We start from the raw sequence: 22,988 nt of genomic DNA on the forward strand, positions 1-22,988 counted from the left end.
GGTGAGTGTGGGCTAAAAGCTCCCGCCTGCAGGGGCCACCTTCTTGTCATTCACATTAAGGGGACATATGGTCTATCAGTTTCTCAGGTAGGTAATTCAGATAGGTGTGCCTACTGGGGACTCTCCAAAACCTTGGGTCTCCTACCTAATGCCTGACCAGCCAGATGGATCACATTTTAGTATTTGACCTACTTCCTACCCTTGCTCTGTCATGAACATTTTCCCTTTTCTGGGTTCTTGAAAGCAAAAATAAGTTTCTGTTCCCTAGTCACTGGGCAATTCTCTAGGTACTTAGTAACCTAGAGAATATTTATGATAATGGAAATGCTGTCCATAGTGGATAAGAATCCAGCTGCTCAACTGGCTTTTTAAGCACCCCTGAAAGCCTCCTTCTCTGCCCTGGCCCTAGGCTCCTATCTCCAGAATGCAGCCAATGAAAGAGCAGCAAAGGCTGATGGTCTGCTGGTGAACCAGGACATAGAGATGCCCAAGGACCCTGGCAACTCCAACCAGCATTGTAAGAGTACACCCTATAGTTTCTGGAGAAATTTCTGCAAAAGGTCCTTGGCCAGTAGCTAGTCATTAAATTTGAAAATATGATATAGTTTTTCTTCCAATCAAAGCAAACAATACAGGACAATAGTGGGGGCAGTGGATTGTGTCAACTTTTCAACTTGGAGCTGCCAGAAGTCCAGAACTGTTTGCCTCCTTTTCAGTCTTAGATTCCATGGCAACAGTGCAGAACCAAAGAGCTACCAGCACATGGGGATGATGTGTGCAGTCCACATGAGTGGTAAGCAACTATTGTTTTTGCAAACTGCTTCTCCCTTGTCCATGAAATTCTAGTGGGGCCAACAGTCTTGTGGCCCTCCACCCCTCACCTCAAGATAGTCCTGTTACTTGAGATGGCCAGAGTATGCCACCCACCTAAGAGACACAGTAATTAGTCTAGAGATGAGTATGTGACCTAAGCAAAGAAGTCAGGGTCCTTTCTGTGCTTTGGCAGAAATGTGGAGGGGTAAGGGATGGAGAGGATTGAGCTCTCTCACTCTGAGGCCCACAACTGTTCTTACTGCTCCCTAGACAGTCAACCCAAAAAAGCAGAACTAAGAAATGAAAAGGGAGCCTAATGATGTCATTTAAACGCTAGAGATTCAGCCATGCTCTTTGCCTCCCTGATAGGTCCAGAACCAGCACAAAGTGGGACAAATGAAGACTTCTTTAAAAACTTATTTTATAGATTAAGGCAGGAGTGCAAAGAATTTCTTGTGCTTTAGAAAGCTTATTGGCTAATTTCAGTCTTAGAAAAAAAAGAAAAAAGACCCAGAGGACAGAGCAATGGGAGCTAACAGGCTGAAAGCTGAGGACTTATATCTTACAGGGAGGGACTTTAAGTATAATCTAATCCAAGGCCCTGGTTTTAAATATGAGAAACCAAGGGGCACCTGGGTTGTTCAGACGGTTAAGCATGACTTGTGATCTCAACTCAGGTCTTGATCTCAGGGTTGTGAGTTGAAGCCCCGCATTGAGCTCCATGATGGGCATGAAGCCTACTTAAAATACATACATATATACATACATACATACATACATACATATGAGAAGTTGGAAGGTTCGAAGTGCAAAAGAGCTTGCTTGAGAGAATATTCACTGAGGGTTCACAGATCAGATGGGTTTAGTTTGGGAGAGGTGTTGCGACCGGCGCAACAAACACCGAGATCAGGGTCCTGAGGGTAGGGGAATGTAAGAAAAAAAAAGAGAAGAGAAGCCAGTTTGGGAACAGGAGGGTCCCCTGGGCTGATGGCCCAAGTGACGGCTTTATTGTTGCTGTACACAATCTTTTATATCAAGACTCTTATGGATCAGGTCATTCTAAGAATAAACAGGTTTCACATGATCGCTGCCAGCCAAAACATTTAATTCTGTGTACCTTATGAACTTTCTAAACGGTCACAACAAGACCTTGTTGATAGATTGCTAGCAAAACACAGTTCCCCTGTTTGTTTCTCTTTGACCCAGGGTAGAAAAGGGGGGTAACATTACTGCCAACACCCACAGACCACAGGCTTCAGGAATTAGCTTTCTCAGCCTTGACAAGGCTTTCGTATCCCTTTGCAAGTGGGGGAATGGGAGGGGGAACCACCGGGTTGGCTGAGTCAACAGGGAGCCATTGCTCGACCTGGTCTCAGCCTGGCACCGGGGTCCGGCCTCCCAGAGAGGAGACTAGGACTGAATGCTGGACCATCCCACTACCAGGTCCTTTCCACGTTCATGCTTGTTTAATCCTCAGTCAACATGAGAGGTACATATTTTAGTTCCATTTCACAGATGGTGAAATTGATGCCAGAGAGGTTAAATGACTAACCCAGTGCCACACAGCCAACATAGAACAGAGCTGAGCCTCGAATACAAGCTTAAGGTGATTTTTTTTTTCTACTCTGCATTTACATGAAAAAAATATTATGAGGCAGGACAGAAGTGAGTGGGACTTAGGAGAGTAGCTGATCCTTATTCTCAAATAAGATATCAGTGTCTATGCTGCCTGGCTGGCTCAGTCAGTACAGCATGCAACTCTTGATCTTGGGGTCGTGAGTTCAAGCCCCACATTGGGGGCAGAGTTTACTTAAAAAAAAAAAAAAAAAAAAAAAAAAAAACCTCAGTGTCTGAGAGGATCCGGGAACAAAGAGATGAGTGCAATAAAGGCCAAGATCTGGTTTAAATTGTTAAATGAGCCCCTTAAATCTCCAAGTCCCAGCTGCCTTCTAAAAATTGAGGAAGTTGAAATAGATGGTCTCAAAATAAATTTGCAAAATGGAACAGGCAAAAAGAGTTGAACAGTGAGTGGCCCAGAATCCTAGAGGTCTAAACTCCTTTCCCACTGCCCCACATCCTGGCCACTCCCTTCCCTAAAGTTTGGGTAGACAGCAGCTGCTGACAAAGGAACACTCAGGCACTTGAGTGTATCTCTGATTTGATGAGTCATTCAACAATGGCCTAAATAATGCTAATAACACATGAGAACACTAATCATTAGTAGACTCTAAAACTCAAAACCCATTCCTTTATGGTAGAGTTTGTTAAAAATTTTTAAAAAGAAAGGAAGAAGAAAAGACAAAGTTAAGAAATTAAGATGTTAAGAGTAGATTACTCCCGTTCAGAGATTCTAATGGAATTTGAGAGCCCTTTTCCCCAGCTCTGACTTTAGATTTGTCATAAACTATTTAAGGTATACTCTTCATGTTCTCATATAAAGCATTCACTTGTTCAGTTTCAGGTTTCCAGTTCAGCTCTGTCATCATATCTACCTTCTCTTTAAGCAACAAAGGAACTCCATTTTAAATCTGGTTTCTTGGCTAGAGTTGAAGTAACCATATTCAACCATTTTATTTTAATAAAACAGCTGCCTTACCTAGGTATGATGGGGCTAAGGTAAGAGGATAGTCCCTAATGGAGGAAATACAACTTAGAGTCACAAATGTGAGTCATGTGCATTTGTCCTATTTTTTCATGCCACTATTCCCTGTTCCTTGAGAAGACTCCACCCAACTACAACACAGTAATAAGTCTGGGATAAATAGGCAAAGTAAGACCATTTTTTCTAGTGATCATGTAACAATAGCCCACTTGGGAGAGGGGGTGGCATGGGACCTATATACCTCAATATTTCATGTCCTTTTTCTGACTCCTCATTTTCTCATTTGTTCTTCTAAAACTTCTGTTGTTCAAGGTCACAGGGTAGCCTGGCTAAACAAAGAATGTAAAGGTGGTCACCTCACTCTTCAACATTTCCCTCATTATATCTCACATGTATCACATATATCATCATATATCACATACACTGTGATATAGTCTCTCCTTGGTTGCAGTTTCTTACCATTCTCATTGTGATTTTAATATCAACATGCTAAACTATATAACATTGTTGATTAGGTAGAAAATTAACTGTTTTGGCAATACCTATTTTTAAAAAGTTCACTGGGCACCTTATCTGAAGTTCAGTTAAATGTTCTGCAATTCCCAAGTACATTGGCTGAGGCCTCATCGAAATCTCTGCCTTAGTCAGATTACTCACTGAATCCAGCACAGTTTGTACTGTTAACATACTGTACCCAAGAGATACTGCCATTCCCACTATCCTGGGATACATTCATGATATAGCTGATCTATTTATGCAGATGACTGGTTTTAGTAATGTAGATTCACTGCCTTTTAGATAGCTCATGATAAGTCGGCCAGTCAGGGTTCCTTAACCCCTCAGACCTGCTGAAGATTTCTCCATTTCCCAAGATTCCTGCCTGAATGTGGTGGCTAAACTAGAGCGAGCAGCTCCTGGGCCTGAATTCCATCTCTAGTCAGAAGACCCCAGGATGTGCATGCACCAAAGGGCTGAGGAAGGAGCAATGACACCAAAGGAGAGCATCTCAGGGATATCCTGGAGATAAGGTCTCTCCCCCTAGTCCTCCATAGGAGGTGTCTGGGATCTCCAGACACCTCCATAGGAGGGGATCCCAGATACCTCCTAAGCTCCCATGCAAAGTGGTGACGTTTTCCTTCAGAGCAGAGGTTAAGTTGGGGTTAAGACCCCTTAGGGAGTCCATGGAAGCACTTTAAGGGTACATAAAATGTGTACACATTATTCTGGGGAGTGAGCTTCATGGCCTTCATCATATTTTTTTTTTTAAATCTAGTCTATGGAAGAATCTTCAGAGCTCTGTGGAGATCTCCAAGTTGTAGCTACTGGGACAGAGAGAGGCAGTTAGGCCAATTCTGACAGAGATCAATGCTGAATCTCTGACATCCAGCCACATCCAGTGTATGTGACTGATTACCAGATGCCAGACTCCAGGAAGCATCCCTGAACCTGCAAGGACTCTTAGTGGACCATCTCAAGTATGGTCCGGTCCTGGAAAGGACCATTTGTACCTGGATATCTCAGACAGACCCAGAAGAGGAAAAATATATAGGCTCTGAGCCTAAGGTTAGCTGAGTTCATCACAGGTCCCAGACCAAGCCTTTGTGACTGATGTCTGAGCAGGAAGGGATGGGAGCCATTGAAAAGAAACAGTTGGGGTGCATAGGTGGCTTAGTTGGTTAAGCACCCAACTCTTGATTTTGGGTCAGGTCATGATCTCATGATTGGGTCTCATGATCTCATGCATGGGCTTCTCTCTCTCCTTCTCTCTCTGCCCTTCCCCCCTCATGTGAGCACATGATCTTTCCCACTCTCTCTCAAAATAAATAAATATTTTAAAAAAGAAAAAAGAAAAGGAAGTCATCAGCACCAGGCCTGGTCCCAAAAAGCTTGGAGCCAGGGGCGCCTGAGTGGCTTGATTTCACTTCAGGTCATGAACTCAGGTTCATGAGTTTGAGCCTCAAATCGAGCTCCACACTGTCAGTGCAGCCCTGCTTGGGATTCTTTCTCTCTCCCTCTCCCTCTATACCTGCCCTGCTCTCTCTCTAAATATATTTTAAAAATTAAAAAAAAAAACAAACAAAAACAAAACATGGGGCCAGGGGGCCTCCCCCAAATCCTGCAGAAACAAAGGGCTGGTCCCTATAAGTAGTCATTCTCCCTTATCTAATGCCCAAAGTCTCCCTGGGTCCTGAAATAAAATTGACCATGCAGAGGGAAGGAAGGCCTGCAACTAGCCCAGAAAACCAACCAGGAAACTGTGTGTGTATCCTGGCAGGGGACAGTCTAATCTGGAACTTTCAGAAATGCAAAGTGCTTTGAAGCCCAGACTTCATTTATATTGTGGTTCTCAGACTTTAGTATGAAAACGGTCATCCTGAATGTTTTATAATACAGATTCCTAGGCCCAAAGGATTGTGATTCAGTGGTTTTGAGATAAAGCCCAAGTGTTTACATGTTGTAGAAGGACACTAGCAATTCTGATCTCAGGTATCCATGGAGTGTACCTTTAGAAACAGTTTCTAGGGGCTTTAAGGCATCAGATGTGGAAAAGGGGCTTTAGAGGAACTGACTGTCCTCAGAGAAATCAATGATAAAATGCCACGAAGAGCTTTTGGTCAGCACAGACCCAATGCCCCTATGAGTCTATGGCCCCTACTGGTTAGTAATACATTTATATTCTTCAACTAATAGGGAAAATGAGTTTGATGCCCCAGAACCAAAACCAACTTTGAAGCCCAGGGTCCTTTACAGATTATTAAATTCTTCCCCTTTAAAGGGTCATAACAAGAATACCTACCCCACAGAATTACATACAGTGAGAAATGGGATAATCTGAAAAAAGTATTAGAATAATGCCTAGATGCACAGGAGTTGAACAAATGTTAGCTGCTATAATCATTAATTACTACTATTTAGGACTATATGACTATACCCATGCTCAACCAAAAAACCACTGTAGCATTCTGTTTGTTTATGAAAGATTGAGGTCAGATACGGTCTCCACAAATTGGTTTTCTCCAGAGAGAAGTTATTATTAAGGGTATTCTTTTATTTTTTTAACAAACTCAAGAGCAAAAAGAGCCACATCCTCAAATGGATCACCAATGCAATCAAAAGCAACATTTTAGATTTCCTTTTACCTTTAGTTCTGACATTATCCAAAAACAGATTTGCTCCAACAGTGACATCCAAATTTGTTCTGAGTAAAAAATGAAGCTATGGGGTTCTATGCAACTTTTCAGTTAACGATGATCTCTACATGCATCAGAACGGAGTTTGTGACTATTACCTGAACTCCCAATAATTTTCAACTACCTAAGAGAGCTGCCCCAAACAAATAACTTTATTTTCAGACAAAAGATCCAAGCAGGCCAGCAAGAAGGCTTGACAGCTGAACCCTGATGAACAAACATTTGGCCGAGTATTTCCTCATCAGCCAGGAACCCCTGATATTAGGGGAAAAAACCCATCTCTCCACCCCCTCACCAAGCCTATTTGCTCAGAGTGAATAAGTACTGGTGAGACACTTTCTGAGAAGGAAGCATGGATGGTTTTGGATAGAAAGGAATGAAAGGAACAGAAGAAACTAATTTCTCCATGAAGAAAGGAAAGAGTCAGAGAAAGACAAATATCATAGGACTTCACTCATATGAGGACTTTAAGACACAGATAAACATAAGGGAAAGAAAGCAAAAATAACATAAAAACAGGGAGGGGGACAAAACATAAGAGACTCTTAAATATGGAGAACAGAGGGTTACTGGAGGGGTTGTGGGAGGGAGGATGAGCTAAATGTGTAAGGGGCACTAAGGGGCACTACTCCTGAAATCATTGTTGCACTATATGCTAACTAATTTGGATGAAAATTTAAAAAAAAAAAGAAAAAAACCCTGAAGATTTAAAACCAAATAAATAAGCAAATAAATAAGTAAATTAAATTAAGTTAAAAAAGAAAGGAAAGAGAAAGAATATTACAGAACAGATTAAGATCAGAGAACAAGACCAATTAGTACCTTTAAGCTAAATACCAGACCTCTCGAGCTTCTCTTCCTCTGGGGAGGAAGGATTAAATGTACAGAACAGAAATATATAGCCTGCTCTCTGATTCCATATCTTGCATTAGGTCAGTGTGAACATGGCTTTGCTCCCCGTGAGTCAGACCTGACATGGATCCTGGAGATCAGGGCTCAGGCCTGTCCCAGCCACCATCACCAGAGAACACATCCAAAACAACCCCAAATTCCTAATTCTTGAACTATTTCAGGTCATCCCATATTGGAGCCACTCAGGAACAGAAGAAGCTTTGTTTGGGCGGGGGAAGCTGCATGTTTTAATTCAAGAAATAAAAGTTCACAAGCAATCCAGAACAGGTGTCAGAAATTTGCTCTAAACAATCAGCCACACCTGCTGCAAAAGTTCAGGCTCCACAGAATCACTTTGGCCAGTGTCTCCTGAGATGCTCTTTCAGCTGAGGAATGGAAGGCAGCAGCTGCTGGCACTCGTGACAACGGAGGGGCAGCTTCAAGAGCTCAGGCATCCCATCTCGGACACTCACTCTGCCAGCGGTCTGTACCATCTCTATCACAGCTGCAGGCAAAGGAAAAAAGTTCAGAGCCCAGCTACTCTAGAAATCCAATACAAGATACCCCCCCAGAAAAGAAACTCTGACTCCACATAAAAATATGCCAGGTATCCTAAAGCTAGTAAACTTGAGGTTAAACTCACTGCTGGGAATCAGATTCTAAATCTGAGCAATCTGTTTTTGAGGTAATTACATTCCTTCAGGACACACTGTAAGGAATCCATATTATTACATCAAAAGCTTGTATCATAGTGCTTTACCCTTGGTTAGCCCTTGGTCAGTGGTAGCTGCCATCATTAACATCCCAGCATACTGAAGTTCCACAGTACATACCCTGGGAAATGCTTCCTTCTATATATACACAGCCTTCCCCTGTTAATCAACCACTCCTCACATGAGGCAGCCCCCAAGCCCCTACCCAGCTGATGGCAGAAGAGACAACTGTTAAGAGCTTTCATGTCTATGAACTCCAATAATTCTCAGGACAACCTTTAAGGCCCCTGTTGTTAGAACAAAACGTACCTTTCTGACTCTGACATAACAGCTTTCTAGATCTCTACCCTCTAACCCCACCAAGAAGGCTGCTCACAGCAAAGTGGCAATCCTACTGAACCCAAATAATCCAGTTTATTTTAATGGGTGAATCTTTATAGGGAACACAAAGCTGTACATGGGCTTTCGAGGCCAGGTTATTATCTAGGAAAACAACTAAAGCAAATATAAGAACAGGTGAGAAAATGAAACAAACGTGAAAACTAAACAACACTGTTTACCTTGCGATTCTATGAAGTATTCTGTATTGAAAGAATTCCAATGTTTTTTGTTTTTGAGGCAAGGAGAATCAAAATCCTGGCTGATCACATGAAGATGTACATGGCTAGGTGAGAGGGGGGAAAAAAAAAGACCATTAAATCCATTAAAAACTATGGCTTAATCAAAATGACAAACAGTAAAAGTACAGGTATATAAAATATTGCTAGTGTTTCCATTTAATCCAATTCATTCACCCATTCACTGAAGAATATGTCATGCTTGTTAAAGGGCCAAGGATTATTCTAGCACTGGGAATTTATCAGTGAACAAAATGAGAAAGGCCTCTGCCCTTACAGAAATTATATTCTAATAATGAAGACAAATAAAAAATAAGTAAACACATAAACAAGGAAAATTCAAACCATTAACACTAAGAAAAAAATAAGCCAGGGAAATGGGACACAGAGTGCTCAGGGAGTAGAGGTTACCGCTTCATTTAGCCAAGAGTGTTCAGGGAAGGCCCCTCCCAGGCAGTGATTTGGTCTGAGAAAGCAATTAGGCAAGCAAAGATCTGGGGAAAGAGTGTTTCAGGGAGTGGGGAGGCCAAGTGCAGAGGCCCTGAGATGAGAAAGAACTTCGTGCAACTGAGGAACAGAAAGGTGATAAATACATCTGGAATGGCTGGAGCCAGGGAGGTAGGGGCCAGAACATAAAGAGTCTTATAGGTTGACAAGGGGTCTGCACTGTATTCTGCTTACATGGTCTCTGATTTGCACTTTTAAAAGATCACTCTGGCTGGCCTGCAGAGAAGGAACTATAAAGAGGATAACGATGGATACAGAGACAAGTTAGCAAGCTACTGCAGAAGTCGAAGCTAGAAATAAACACACCTTAGATTAGAGCTGTAGTATTAGCAATACATTTTGCACTCGAACCAGTAGGACTCCCTAATGTGGAAGGATTGGATATGGTTTGGGGGAGGTGCCACTTACAGAGATGGGAAAGCTTAAAAGAAAAGCAGGTTTGAGGAAGAAAATCAAGAGTTCTCTTTTGGACTTATTAAACCAAGTAAGATGCCTTTTTGTATAGCTTTGACTCTTAGAATCAGTAATATTCCTATCCCCGCAATAAATAATCAAAACCAACCAATACATGCAGGAATTCAAAATGGAATATAGGCAGTAACAAACCTAACAGTATTACAAACAAATAAGGGAACCACACTGAAGGGGGTCAGGAAAAAAATAACTTGCCAAGTGAACTTTGAACAACAGTAGTTTGGATACCGTAAAGATAAAAAAAAAGCTCTATACAAATACTGTGCCCTAATGAGTAAATGTGTTTCTCACAGGGGTGTGGGTTAGCAATTCTATAACTATTTTATGTGTACACTAAGATCGAACAGGTAAGCGAATTTATGATATCTAATGAGAGCCAGATTTTTCACTGTTGGACAAAGAAATTACAACAAAAGAAAGGGGGAGACAAGAATGAACCTTGCAGAGTTGAACTAGAGCGAGAGGTATTAGTATAAATTTTTGCTTTTCCATACACATACACAAGTAGAGAAAGAAAGAAAGAAAGAAAGAGAGGAAGGAAGAAAGAGAATGTCTGTGTGGGTTAGGATTCATGCATGTATTTCCAGGCTCTATCTGCTTAGAGGACCTAGGAGCAAAGGCACTCTGGAATCAACCACTTCTCTCAATATAGAAACTTAGTATGCACGTCTTGGTTTATAAATATCATTATCCAATAAAAGAACTAAATAAAATAAAAGGTTCCTTCCAGGGCTAGAACAGAAAAAAATATAAGATGAACCTGGAACATCTTGCTCCAGAAAATAAAGAAGTGCTCAAAAAATGTTAGGGCCATATCAAAATGATACAGGACCCAACGTAAAGGAGCTTCCAAGGACCAAAGCCAGAACAATTTGAGAAATAAAATGAGTGACAAATTAAAACCTATAGAATAAAATAAACATCCATGAGTCCTTACTGATAAATAACTGAATAGATACATAATGGGGGAGAAATGACAGCTCTTCCATACAGAAGAATTCTAATAAATAAATTAAAGAGAATGACGGAAACATAAAAGCACCATTAGGTAATGTGGGAAATCAAATAGCTCTGTCCTGGTTAAGGAGATTATAGGGAATGCATTACACTGCTTTCTGGCTCTGCTGAAAACAGCTGACCAGTATCTAGTTAACGTGTATTTAGGGTTGCGTGTGCTCATGAATTCCTTAGACCATGTTACCTATGGAATATCTTATCTTGTTCACCACCCTGCTTTCCGGCATCTGCTCTTTTGCAGTCTGGGGAATACCTTGTTTTTTTGCACGCTTTTCTAGACATTCTTACTGGCACCTACGTGCCAATTTTCATATTGCACAGTGATTTCCCTATAATGTATGCCTAATAAATACAGGAGCTTGAGAGCAGCTTGGGGTGCCTTCCCTTAGCCTCCCTTTCACGTCTCTTGACTTTTGGAGTCTTAAGTAATCCTTTCTGCTGTCCTCAGCTTTGCTGGACAAAGCCAAAAGCCAAACCCACAACTGGTGACCCCGACATGATAAGCTAAACCAGCAAGATAAACACCACAGTAATAACTGTTGCAGGCAGGACCTACCAATAAATCCTAAAACCACTGGGTAAAAGTTTGAGGACAAACAGGATAGCAGCACAGTTCCAAACTATTCAGGATATTCATCAATTACAAAGGGAAAACAGTAACTCAAGAGAGAACCCTGGCAGACATCACCATAACAAAGTGATCAAGGTTAATATCATGAGTAAAAAGCCATCTCAGCATTATGCACTCCTTGATATGATACACTTAGAGGGACCCAACATCATCTCTGGTGTTTTGAAAGGAGGAGAAAAAAAAAGAAGAAAAAAAGTATAACCTCAACCTAAACATGAAAAAGTAACAGACAAGCCCAAAATGAGAGACATGCTATAAAACCAACCAGTATTCATCAAAAGTGTCAGGGTCATGAAAACCAGGAAAGGAGGAGGAAGTGTCACAGATTAGGCGAAACTAAGGAAAGACAATAAATAAATAAATGCAACACAGGATCCTGGACTGCATCCTGGAGCAGAAAAACATAAAAAAAAAAAAAAAGTGAAATTCAAGTAAGGTCTAGGGCTCAATTAGTGGTGATGTTATGGAAGATCTTTGTTCTGCTTCATACTTTATTTTTTATATTTTCTAAATTTTTTACAATAAAAAAATTTGTTACCTTTTCCTTTCCACAGTGTTTATTCAAAATTACAGGGATCTTAAAAGGATATGTAAGCAGCAACTTTACTTACTGCTCATTTTGCTTCCCACCCACACCTGCCATAGCTTTTTTTAGCATTCTTAGCACAACAGCATTTGTTATATGATGAAGGTATGGACACCATGATTACTATGTGAAAAGTGCTCTACAGTCAAGGGCTCTGTTAGCCACAGGCTGCACAGCACTGGAGAAACAGAATTATGATTATGGGTAACTTTTGTCCTAAATTTTTTAGTAAGGTTCTAACAATAAACCTTATTAAACATATACAGTTGATCCTTGAACTGACCCCCCACACTATCAAAAATCCAAAAGTGTAACATCTGGCTTCCCAAAAACTTAACTACTAATATCCTACTGTTGACCAGAAGCCTCACCAATAACATAAACAGTCCATTAACACATTATTTTGTATGTTGTATTATATACTGAAGTCTTACACTAAAGCAAGCCAGAGAAAAGAAGCTATTAAGAAACTCACAACAAAAAGAAATACTTTTATAGTATTTTACTATACTAAAAAAAAATCTGCATATAGGTAGACCTGCACAATTCGAATCTATGTTGTTCAAGGGTCAACTGCATTTTTAAAAACATTTTTTTAATGTTTATTTATTTTTGAGAGAGAGAGAGAGAGAGAGAGTATAAGCAGGGGAGGAGCAGAGAGGGAGAGGGAGACACAGAACCTGAAGCAGGCTCCAGGCTCAGCACAGAGCCTCTCATGGGGCTCGAACTCACTGACCGCAAGATCATGACCTGAGCCAAAGTCCGACACTCAACTGACTGAGCCACCCAGGCGCCTCAAGGGTCAACTGCATTTTTTTAACTGAGTACAACATACATCTACCCTTAGACCTAGCAACTTCACTTGTAGGTATTTACCCAAGAGCAAAAACATGAAGTATGTCCATGATATACAAGACAATATACATGAATCTCAAAATCACAATGCTGACTAAAAAAGGTCAGACACATTATATGATTCCATTTATATGAAGTTCTAGAACAAGCAAAACTAACCTATGTGGAAAGAAATCAGAACAACACGAGGGTTGAGGAAAGGACTAACTGGAAAGGAGCACAAGGGAACTTTCTGGGATATGACAGAAATGTTCTGTATCTTAATCAGAGTGATAGTTACAGGACGTATATGTTTGTCAAAACTGACCAAACTATAAATCTGATGCAGTTTGTTGCATGTAAGCTAAGCCTCAACTTTAAAGAAAGAGTACTGGGACGCCTGGGTGGCTCAGTTGGTTGAGTGTCTAACTCTTGGTTTTGACTCAGGCCATGATATTGTGGTTCATGTCCTGGCAGTGCAGAGCCTGCTTGGGCTGCTTAGGATTCTCTCTCTCTGTCTATCTCTCTCTACCCCTCCTTGGCTCATGTGCTCTCTCACCGTCTCTCAAAATAAATGAATAAACTTTAAAAAAAAAAAAAAAAAAAGGGAAGAGTACTGATGGGGAAAAAATATGGCACAAAAATTTCATTTGGTTAAAGTCACCCATAATTTAAGTCATAATTATCTAAATAAAATGTGAAGAATGTTGTTGGGTAGTTAAAAAAAAAAAAATAACCAAAACAAATTCTGATACACGCTACCACATACATGAACTTTGAAGACATTATTCTAAGTGAAATAAGCTAATCACAAAAAGAGTTTCTGTAGGATTCCACTTCCATGAATCACCTAGAGCAGTCAAATTATTAGAAACAGAAAGCAGAATGGTAACTACCAGGGACTGTAGAGGGGAATGGGAGGTAGTTTGGGAAGATGAAAAAGGTCCTAGAAAAATGATGGTGATGACTGCACAACAATGTAAATATACTTAATGCCAATAAACTGTACACTTAAAAATGGTTAAAATCCTACTCCTGAAGTCATTATTACACTGTGCTAACTTGGATTTAAATAAAGTTTTTTATTTTTTTTTATTTTTATTTTTTTAACGTTTATTTATTTTTGAGAGAGAGAGAGACAGAGCATGAACGGGGGAGGGTCAGAGAGAGAGGGAGACACAGAATCCGAAACAGGCTCCAGGCTATGCGCGGTCAGCACAGAGCCCGACGCGGGGCTCGAACTCATGGACAGCGAGATCATGACCTGAGCTGAAGTCGGCCGCCCAACCGACTGAGCCACCCAGGCGCCCCTAAATAAAGTTTTTTAAAAAAATGGTTAAAGTGGTAAACTTTGTTACATGTATTTTATCACGAAAAAACAAATGAACAAATACAAGATAAAAACTGTGAAATCCAATTAATCTGCTTATCTTGTTGCTTAGCTCAGAAGAACTGGAGGGGTGCCTGGGTGGCTCAGGTTGGTTAAGTCCGACTTCAACTCAGATCACGATCTTTGAATTCATGAGTTTGAGCTCCATGTTGGGCTCTGTGCTTACAGCTCAGAGCCTGGAGCCTGATTCAGATTCTGTATCTCCCTCTCTCTCTGCCCCTCCCTGCTCACACTCAGTCTCTCTCAAAAATAAATATTTAAAAAAAAAAAAAAGAACAACAACTATGGAGATCTGCCTTGGTTGAGTTCTTTGAACAGGTTCTGCATTTTTCTCTCATTTTATTTTAAATCTTAGATCTAATGAGCTATCATGACAAAAGTCAATGATGTTTGTCTCCTCCAGAGCAATGGTCCTTAATCACTAAGGAGTTATAGATGCTTCTGAAAAATCTAATAAAAGTCACAGGCAAATCAGGGAGAAGGGTGGAAGTTTCAGCCCACCTTCCTTGGAAACATCCCACCCTACTCCCCTTGGCCTTGAGACTATCAGCACACCCAAGCTGAATCCATCTGTCCACTTAGAACCAGAATACACTAGCACTACCCACACTTACCTCATGCTGGGAATGGCATGGTAACCCAATCGGAAGCGGAGTTTGCTGGACCCAGCAAAATCTGTAATCATCTTTTCCCCCACAGTGTGCATGTGTTTAAGGAGCTCAAGATGTTCCCTGGTCACAGCCTTCAGACTGGAAATGGAAGCCCATGGTAAGACCAGCCAGTGGTGACGAGCCTTGGGGTATTTATCCTTAATCACCACCACCTGCTCATCTTTGTAAACCTAGGATGGGGCACAAGAGAAGGAAACAGATATCTACCACACATGTTCTGTGTGTCAGGTACTGTCATATTCACTAACTCACTTCATTCCCAACACAATCTTACGCAAAAGGTGTCAGTATCCCAATTTTGTCAGATGACAGCAGAGACCCAGATGAGTGTCTTGCACAAAGTCACATCATTACTAAGTGGGAAGTCTAGGATTTCAAACCAGATCTAGTTGACTCCAGAGCCTGTGTTTTCAAGCACTACACTACAGAGAATACGCAGGAAATTCACAGTACAAAATAGTTCCTATGGATTGGATGTAAAATCCCTGCAGGCATAAATTCAAAGGCACCCTTCTCCACTCTAACACAGCAGACCATGTGACACAATCATGTGTTCCAAGACGCCCTATCAGATCTGGCCCCTTGTCACCCCAGAATGTAACTTAAGAACTCACAGACTCCTCCCAGGATGACACCTGACTATTAATCCCGGGGCAGCCCAGCAACTGCAGTCACAATACATTACCTGACACTCCCGTGAAAAAAACCCCACAAAGGTTAACTCAACTTCCCTTAATAGCACCCAGAAGTTTAGGAGGAATAAGGAAGAGGAGATCTTCAGTTGAAGAACTTAGCTTCTCTCCAAAGAATTCCAGTTGCTAACTTACTGACGATGGGAAAAGCCACTTGTTCTCACCAAGTGGACCAATAAAACAAACCTCATTCAGAAGGATTGATCTCCTTTGCTTTCATTTATCCTCACTCTGTGGAGTAGTCACTTAAAAGACATGTAATACATTTCAATGCCAAAATTTTATTCTGACCTGCATTTTGGGATCCTGCATAGAAATTTTTAAGCCTTGACTCCAGTGGCCCAATGATTCCTGAAACAAAAAGGGGCAATGTAAATTGCAAATGTCAGTAGCTGTATTTGGCATTAGTTAATATTGTATGTGTCAGCAAAGTGCAACCAAACTTAGTAATGATTCATTTTTTTTAACCCTCTCTCAAAAGGTTACTGAATTTATTTATTTAATGTTTATTTATTTTTGAGACAGAGCATGAGTGGGGGAGGGGCAGAGAGAGAGGGAGACACAGAACCAAAACAGGCTCCAGGCTCTGAGCCTGACTGACTGAGCCACTCAGGCATCCCAAGTAATAAAATTCATTTTTAAGATTTAAACTATATCTGGGGCACCTAGGTAGCTCAGTCGGTCAAGTGTCCAACTTCAGCTCAGATCATAATCTCGTGGTTCGTGAATTCAAGCCCCACATCGGGCTCTCTGCTATCAGCACAGAGCCCATTTTGGATCCTCTGTCCTCTCTCTGCCCCTCCCCTGCCCGCACCTGCTCACTCTTACTCTCTCTCAAAAATAAACATTCAAAAAAAAAAAAAAAAAAAAAGAACTCAACTATATCTACTTTACTCAATCTTTTCCCTTTATAACCATAAACCATTTCCATTTTCTTCCTATACAGTAGTGAGAGCTGTGTGTCTAGATGAAAGCTGGAAATGCCAGAGTGTGAACTGCATCTTCTTTGCCCTCTCGCACTCCATCTACAGCCTAACTACATTTCCACTTTGACATCAGGATGTGAATCAGATGATCTATGAACAGCGTTCCAATGCTAACCCTCTGCAGATACACATATGACTGACCCACTTTAGCAGTACACCGCCATTACCTCCCTACCTTCGGGTGGCTTACCTCAGGACTTCAAGAAAAATGTACATAAAGGGACATTCACCCAAGTGATTGGTGACACAAACAAGTGACTCTTTCATCATGGTTAATAACCCTTGTCATGGTTAATAACCCCTTACGAGTATTTGAGCTTTACAGTGTACAAAACAATCAAGCAGTCATTATATCTCATTTAATCTCCATGTCATCTATCAGGCACACCACCCTCACCTTTTTGGTAGATGCATCTTTCTCCTTCTTTGAGGGCACAGAGCATTGGCCAGGGTCACTCCCAGGTTCCAGTCCTGTATGGGAGTCAGCTTCCTGGGCAGCACCCCTTTCTATAGAATCATTGTTGCCTGACCTCTTTCTCTTCCTGTGTGTTTCCAGGCCAGGGCTCTCTGCCTCTTCCTCAAACTCTACAATATATGGATAAAGTTCATTCACCATGTGGAGAACCTGGCCAGGCTGCAGCTTCACCTCTTGGTCCTTCCCAATTATGACTGAATCAATGCTGGTGGGATTGACCCCTACCTATAGAAAAATCAGAAAATAATTACAATGCTAGCAATAATACCATAGCCACTGCTATGCTAACCACTTACTGTGTGCCAGATACCATGCTTAAGGTTCACTTCTATTACCCCATCACTTCCACACATGACAGAGAAGCTTTCACAGGTTGGTACAGACAGCATAAGAAAATCATCAAGTATAAAATGGAAATCCAAATTAGAAACACACATACCTGCTTTACCTTGACATATCCTTTGTTACACTCTGCTTTCAACTGTACTGAAAGAGATTGAAAAAAGTTCAATCTAAAGGCCACCAAGAAGCAAGCACATGCTCCTGTTCTTCCTACAGGACAATGAAGCCTCATTCCAGGAGGCAACTTGACAGGGGTTTCCTCAAAGGCCCATGAGCAAAATCGCCTATTATGGAAGTGGCTGGGCTCCAAATCCTTCCATAAAATTTCCAACAGCATACATACTCCTTTAGCTACTGCTAACATTCCTATGAGGCAGGTTTACAGAATCCCCACAATCCCTATTCCAGAGTCCTTGGCCCACTCAGGATCACAGACTCTGCAGTCAGGGAAGGGACCCAGTTGTTTCATAAGCTCTTGGCTCATTGTTAAATCAGGCTTCCATTATTTAATAAAACTATCAGATGCCTTCAATAAAGAAAGGTAAAAGATACATTATTGGAAAACAGAAGTTCAGCTGGCCTTGGGTAGGCAGAGTGCAGAGAATATTCTAGAAAGAGGACTGCAGGGACAGAACAGTCTGAGCATATGTGGGAAGAAGTAACATCAAACACTTGTGAGTGAGACAAGGTGCAGAGACACCACAGCTGCTCTTCAGGGAGGACAGGCAGTAGACAGGCTAACATATACATTGCTCCAGTTGCTGTTGTGAGAAGGGGACAAAGAGTGAGAAGCAGTGTCTCCTTCTGTCTTGGACCCAGCCAGCTCAAGCATGGCTTTCCCCCCACCCCTCACTTAGATTAACTCTTGTGGGAAAAACCAAAATCACTATTGCAGACTCCAAGCACTGAGAAACCCTGTTCTGAGGAACACACTGCAGGCGGAAGGCCTGGTTGCAGTGAACAGATCAAGAGTTTACATGGAACAAATAAGTACACGGTACAGCTTTTTCCTAAGGACCTTCATTTCATTAAATCCTAGGAAAGACATCTCAAGAGCTGGATGCCATAGTCTTATAAAGACGACACCCTCCGTGTGAGGCATTATATAAAGGATGGAAGTATCCCATCACTTCTCAGACATGGTTTCAGGCTGGAGATCCCAGAATGCAACTGTCTCACTGCCCAATGGGAATCTCCCCAGGCAAAGTAGGGTGCGGGATTCAGTTCCACCATACTAACAGGATGGAACCTGCCTGCTCCCAACACTGAATATTAACCGCTTCCAGAGGGTGGAATCAGGGGTGAATGGGGCCCTGATGTTGGCTGAGAGAGCTCAGTTCCTGAGTTTTGTTTATGGCAGACAAAAGGTTTCTATCAATAGCTTCCAGGAAATGTGCATCCTTGGTTATCATTATCCTAAGGAACAAAACACAGTACTGCACATTGCTATGACCAATTACCTTGCTGTCGAGAACATTTCTTGTCAATGATCTTGGTCTCTGGGCCACGCCCAACCACCACTGCCTCCAAATGTGGAAGTCTGATTCGCTGGTGCCGGCTATCCTGTCTCACCAACCAGCACACCCGCATCATTACTCTGAGAAACAAAACAGAAGAGAATCACTGGAAAAATTAGCACACCCCAGCACCACCACACATGCCAGCTACCAGCTATTCATCTTGAGGCCAGTGACTTCACCTAGGTCTCAATTTTCTCACTTGTAAAACGTGATAATGACAGGACTCATGAGGCTGTCGTGAGAATTAAATAAGATAATGTATGTACTTAACTCTGTGCCTAAATCATGCGAAGCAATCAAATATTTATGTTTACTGATATACTCTATATGCTGGCCATTAGGCTACAAGGTGAGGATAAAAGAATAATTAAACATTGTCTCTATCCTTGAGAGGCCTGGAGTATAGTGGGGTAGATAGACTCATATGTCAATTATTACAATATGATGTGATAAGCATTATAAGGGAGTAACCAAATATGGCATTTGCCCAGGGAAAGAAACAACCAACTCTTGTGGAGAGTATCAAAAATGGCTTAACGAGGAAAGGATATTTATGCTGAGTTTTCAAGGCATGAGAAGGAGTTTGCCTGGCAGAGAATTAAGGACATCAGAACAGAGGATGTTCTTCAGTCCAGAGGCATCTTTATGCGGATTAGAAGGTTTCCTTTCCTTGGGGTACCTGGGTGGCTCCGTCAGTTAAGCATCTGACTTTGGCCTGAGCCCTTGTGGGTTCATAAGTTCGAGCCCTACATCTGGATCTCCACTATCAGCACACACACCCAGAGAGCCTGCTTTGGAGCCCCTCTGCCCTCTCTCTCTGCCCCCTCTCAAAAATAAATAAAACATTTAAAAAAATTTTTTTCCTTTCCTTAATCGTCGTAACATACCAACATTAGAACAATACATTTTACTGCCATCTACCAGAAGATTGTCATGATAAATACACAAACCTACAATGTCTAAAGAGTGAATGTGGCACCTTTGTGCTATACACAACCTGCACAATAGAGAAGGTGCCGGTTTTCTTTTGAAAACAACCTGTATGGCCATGGAGAGTATCAGTAGAAGGGAAAGAGCCAAGAAATTTGGGAGAGAGATGAGGCCTGAACAAAGGCCTGAACAAAGACAATGGAGAGGAAGAAGATCCAGAACAAACTGTGAAGGTAGATTTAACTACTGAGTGTATTTGGGGAATGACAAAGGAGTAGAGGGAGACACAAACCAAGACTTTGAATTTGGAAATAGCCATTGACTAAAATGAGCAATACACAAGGAGACATAATTTGAAGTTAAATGGCAGACGAAGAAGGGATGCTTTCAGACTGAAACACAATTAGATTACATTGCCTGTGAAAGATCCACAGGTCAAGGTAGGATATATGGGTAGAAAGCTCAGGGAAGGAATGGACTGACTGTATGTATTTGAGAGGCATCAACATGTCAGAGAAGGTGAGGCAAAGAGAGCATGAGATCACCCAGAGAGAGAGGTAGAGCAGGGAACTATGGATAGGGACAGGACTAGGATCTTTGGGATACCTCCCCCGACTCCAGAAGCTTACTGCTCAAGCCTCTAATACCCTCTCTTTGAGAAATGTGCCCTGCAGGCAAGGCAGCACTTATCAGGCGCTCTGCACAAGCTTTGTGTCCAAAGGGAAGAGAAAAGAAACAAGATTTTTGAAAGTCAAAGTTTCATCACCATCTGCAAAGGATAGTGCAAAGCAGGGCGAACAAATGATTGCTGAGGAGGTGCAAAGTCACAGATATTGGATCAGTCAGGAAAGGTTTTGGAAACCACCCAAATGAAAAGGCCAAGAAGACTGATAAGGAAAATAAGTGAGACGGTATATTCCATTTTTAAAGGCACAAGCGACAAGGCAGATTTCAGCAATAAGCCATGGGTGAGGGGTGGAAAGCAGACCCTGTTGGCTGACCCAGGGGAGCTGCTCCAGAGTCATCAAAAATGGCAAAGGTATTGAACACTATGCTGAAAAGTTTAGATCTGACAATCAAGAAGAGACAACTGCCAGGTTAATGAGCTGCATGGCAAAGTGAAATGACAGCTGGGCGTGGGCAGGCTGGAGTGGAGAAGTCGAGAGTCTGAGATTAGTCAGGAGGCAGTCAACATAATGTGGACAAAAGTGAGGTCCAAAAGTTCAGCAGGTCTTTGTGAAGGGGTGAATGCAAGGCATGAAGAGTCAGTTGTAAACCTAAAATCCTCAACCTGGAGCCTCAAGTGATGATGGTGCTATAGGCACGTTCCATTTTTAAATGCTATGTATTCAGAGGCACATCTGTTTGCACTTACTGGAAACTGATGAATGAGCAGGAAGTGGACTGAGAAATGAAGTATGTCTTCATCAGGCTTTGAGAAAGTAGTCACGTGGTGACTGACAACTCACAGTAATAACAAAAGAAATGTGAAGAGAGCACAGTTTGAGAGCAGGGACAGGAAGGAATCTGATGGGCAGCTGAGAGCATGGCTGGCTGTTGCAGGATAATAGAAACTACCCCTCCTGCCCTCCACACACACTCATTCTTGTCAAAGTTCTCAAGTTATGATGTTTCTATTTACAAATTCTTGAGAAGCTAAAGTAGTGACTCCACAATGCTTATGCAACTAACCTTGACCAACTTTTTAGCCCATTTTAGTCTTCAGATCCATTTTCTAGGAATGAAGCATTTTAGAATATGGGGAATGCATGATAGGCGCTCCTGAATCTCAATATAGTCCATACATTGAAACTCCATAAAGTGCAAGCTCTAAAACAGCAGAAGTCCATTTTTTGCTTACCAATATATCCCCAGCACTTAATACTTGACATACAAGAACACAGTACATACTTGCAAGTAAATGACCAGACAATAATCCTATCCAGGTTCTCTGGCCTTCCTTCTCTTTCCTCTGCTCTGGCTCCTCTTAAGCCATCTTTTGCTCCTCTCCTTGGGCAATCCCATCCTCACATCTATGTGGATAAATCCTAATTCTCTATTTTCCAACTCCCTACTTTTCATTCCAGAGTTGTCGGGATTAGTCAGGAAAAAAAAATCTAGTTATATCTTAAGGAACCAAGTGATCTGATAGGCCATGCAAGCCCAGCAATCTGAGAATGTAGAACAGTGATGTCCAGTAGAATTTTTTACAATGATGGAAGGGTTGTACACCTATGTTGTCCAATAATGTAGCCACCATGTGACAATCAAGCATCCAAAATGTAGCTAGTGTGACAGAAAACCTCAATTTCTTAGATTTTTTTTTTTAATTTACATTTAAATAGCTACATGTGGCTGAGGGCTATCATGATATCCAACCCAACTTGCCCAACCCTGATCAGTCCCAAATTCCTCAAGCCTGAGGTTAAGACCCTCGTACTCTAACCCCACAAAGGTTACTTATGTCACCTCCTACTTCTTTCATAGAACTAGCCCCACCTTCCTTTCCCCCAGACTCACATACACTCATTCTTACACACAAATACATCCCTCAGGTATGATATACTGAATCATGTCTCCCAAATAAGTCATTCTCAATATGATCTCCAGGCATTCGATCATACTCTTTCCTCCCCTCCAGAATTCCAAATCCTTCTCAACTTCCAAGCCCCAACTCCCCCCAGAGGTCTTCTCTGAATTATCTTCTCTTCCCTACCCCTACATCTTGCTATTGGGTGTGGTTAATTTACCTTCACAGTTCTCTGAAAATTAAATGTGGATGTAATTCCACTCTCCAAATGAGATTATAATCTCCTTGTAAACAGACTGCATCACTGCCCATCCATACAAAAACTCAGAGGAAGGGTCTCTTAAAGATCACTGCCCTGGGCTAAGCCTGGCCTTATACTTCTGGATCCCCTGGAGTTCAGCATGCCCTTATCAAGTGCATACTAAGTGCTAGGCACTTGTTAAATGTCTTGCTTATATCATCTCATTTAATTTTCACAACTCTCATCCTAAGAAAGAAAAATTTAAGGCTTAAGAAAAAATAGGCAACATGTACAAGCCACATAGCTAATACGTGCCAGAGTTAGGATTTGAATCA

General features: G+C 41.6%; 1 protein-coding gene across 8 annotated transcripts in view; it reads right to left on the minus strand.

The window, feature by feature from the left end:
• Positions 1 to 22,988, minus strand: part of APTX (aprataxin) — a 67,538-nt gene that overhangs the window by 15,752 nt on the left and 28,798 nt on the right. For 2 of the 8 annotated variants that reach the window (XR_009603010.3, XM_060609519.3), the window contains exons 2-8: positions 18,893 to 19,029; positions 17,530 to 17,576; positions 17,013 to 17,315; positions 15,921 to 15,980; positions 14,881 to 15,107; positions 8,771 to 8,874; positions 7,820 to 8,002 (exon numbers count right to left, since the gene is read on the minus strand). Coding sequence is in view for 6 of the 8 variants with exons in the window: in XM_060609519.3 (XP_060465502.1) it covers positions 7,848 to 8,002; positions 8,771 to 8,874; positions 14,881 to 15,107; positions 15,921 to 15,980; positions 17,013 to 17,315; positions 17,530 to 17,576; positions 18,893 to 19,025 (1,029 nt within the window). In the remaining 2 variants the exon portion in view is untranslated. Of the gene's footprint in view, positions 1 to 2,714; positions 8,003 to 8,770; positions 8,875 to 14,880; positions 15,108 to 15,920; positions 15,981 to 17,012; positions 17,316 to 17,529; positions 17,577 to 18,892; positions 19,030 to 22,988 lie in introns of those variants that run through there. The other 6 variants (XM_078436743.2, XM_060609518.2, XR_014135954.1 and 3 more) reach the window with 5 other exon arrangements.

Source organism: Panthera onca, chromosome D4 (genome assembly GCF_046562875.1).
Source record: "Panthera onca isolate mPanOnc1 chromosome D4, mPanOnc1 haplotype 2, whole genome shotgun sequence".
Taxonomy (NCBI): domain Eukaryota; kingdom Metazoa; phylum Chordata; class Mammalia; order Carnivora; family Felidae; genus Panthera; species Panthera onca.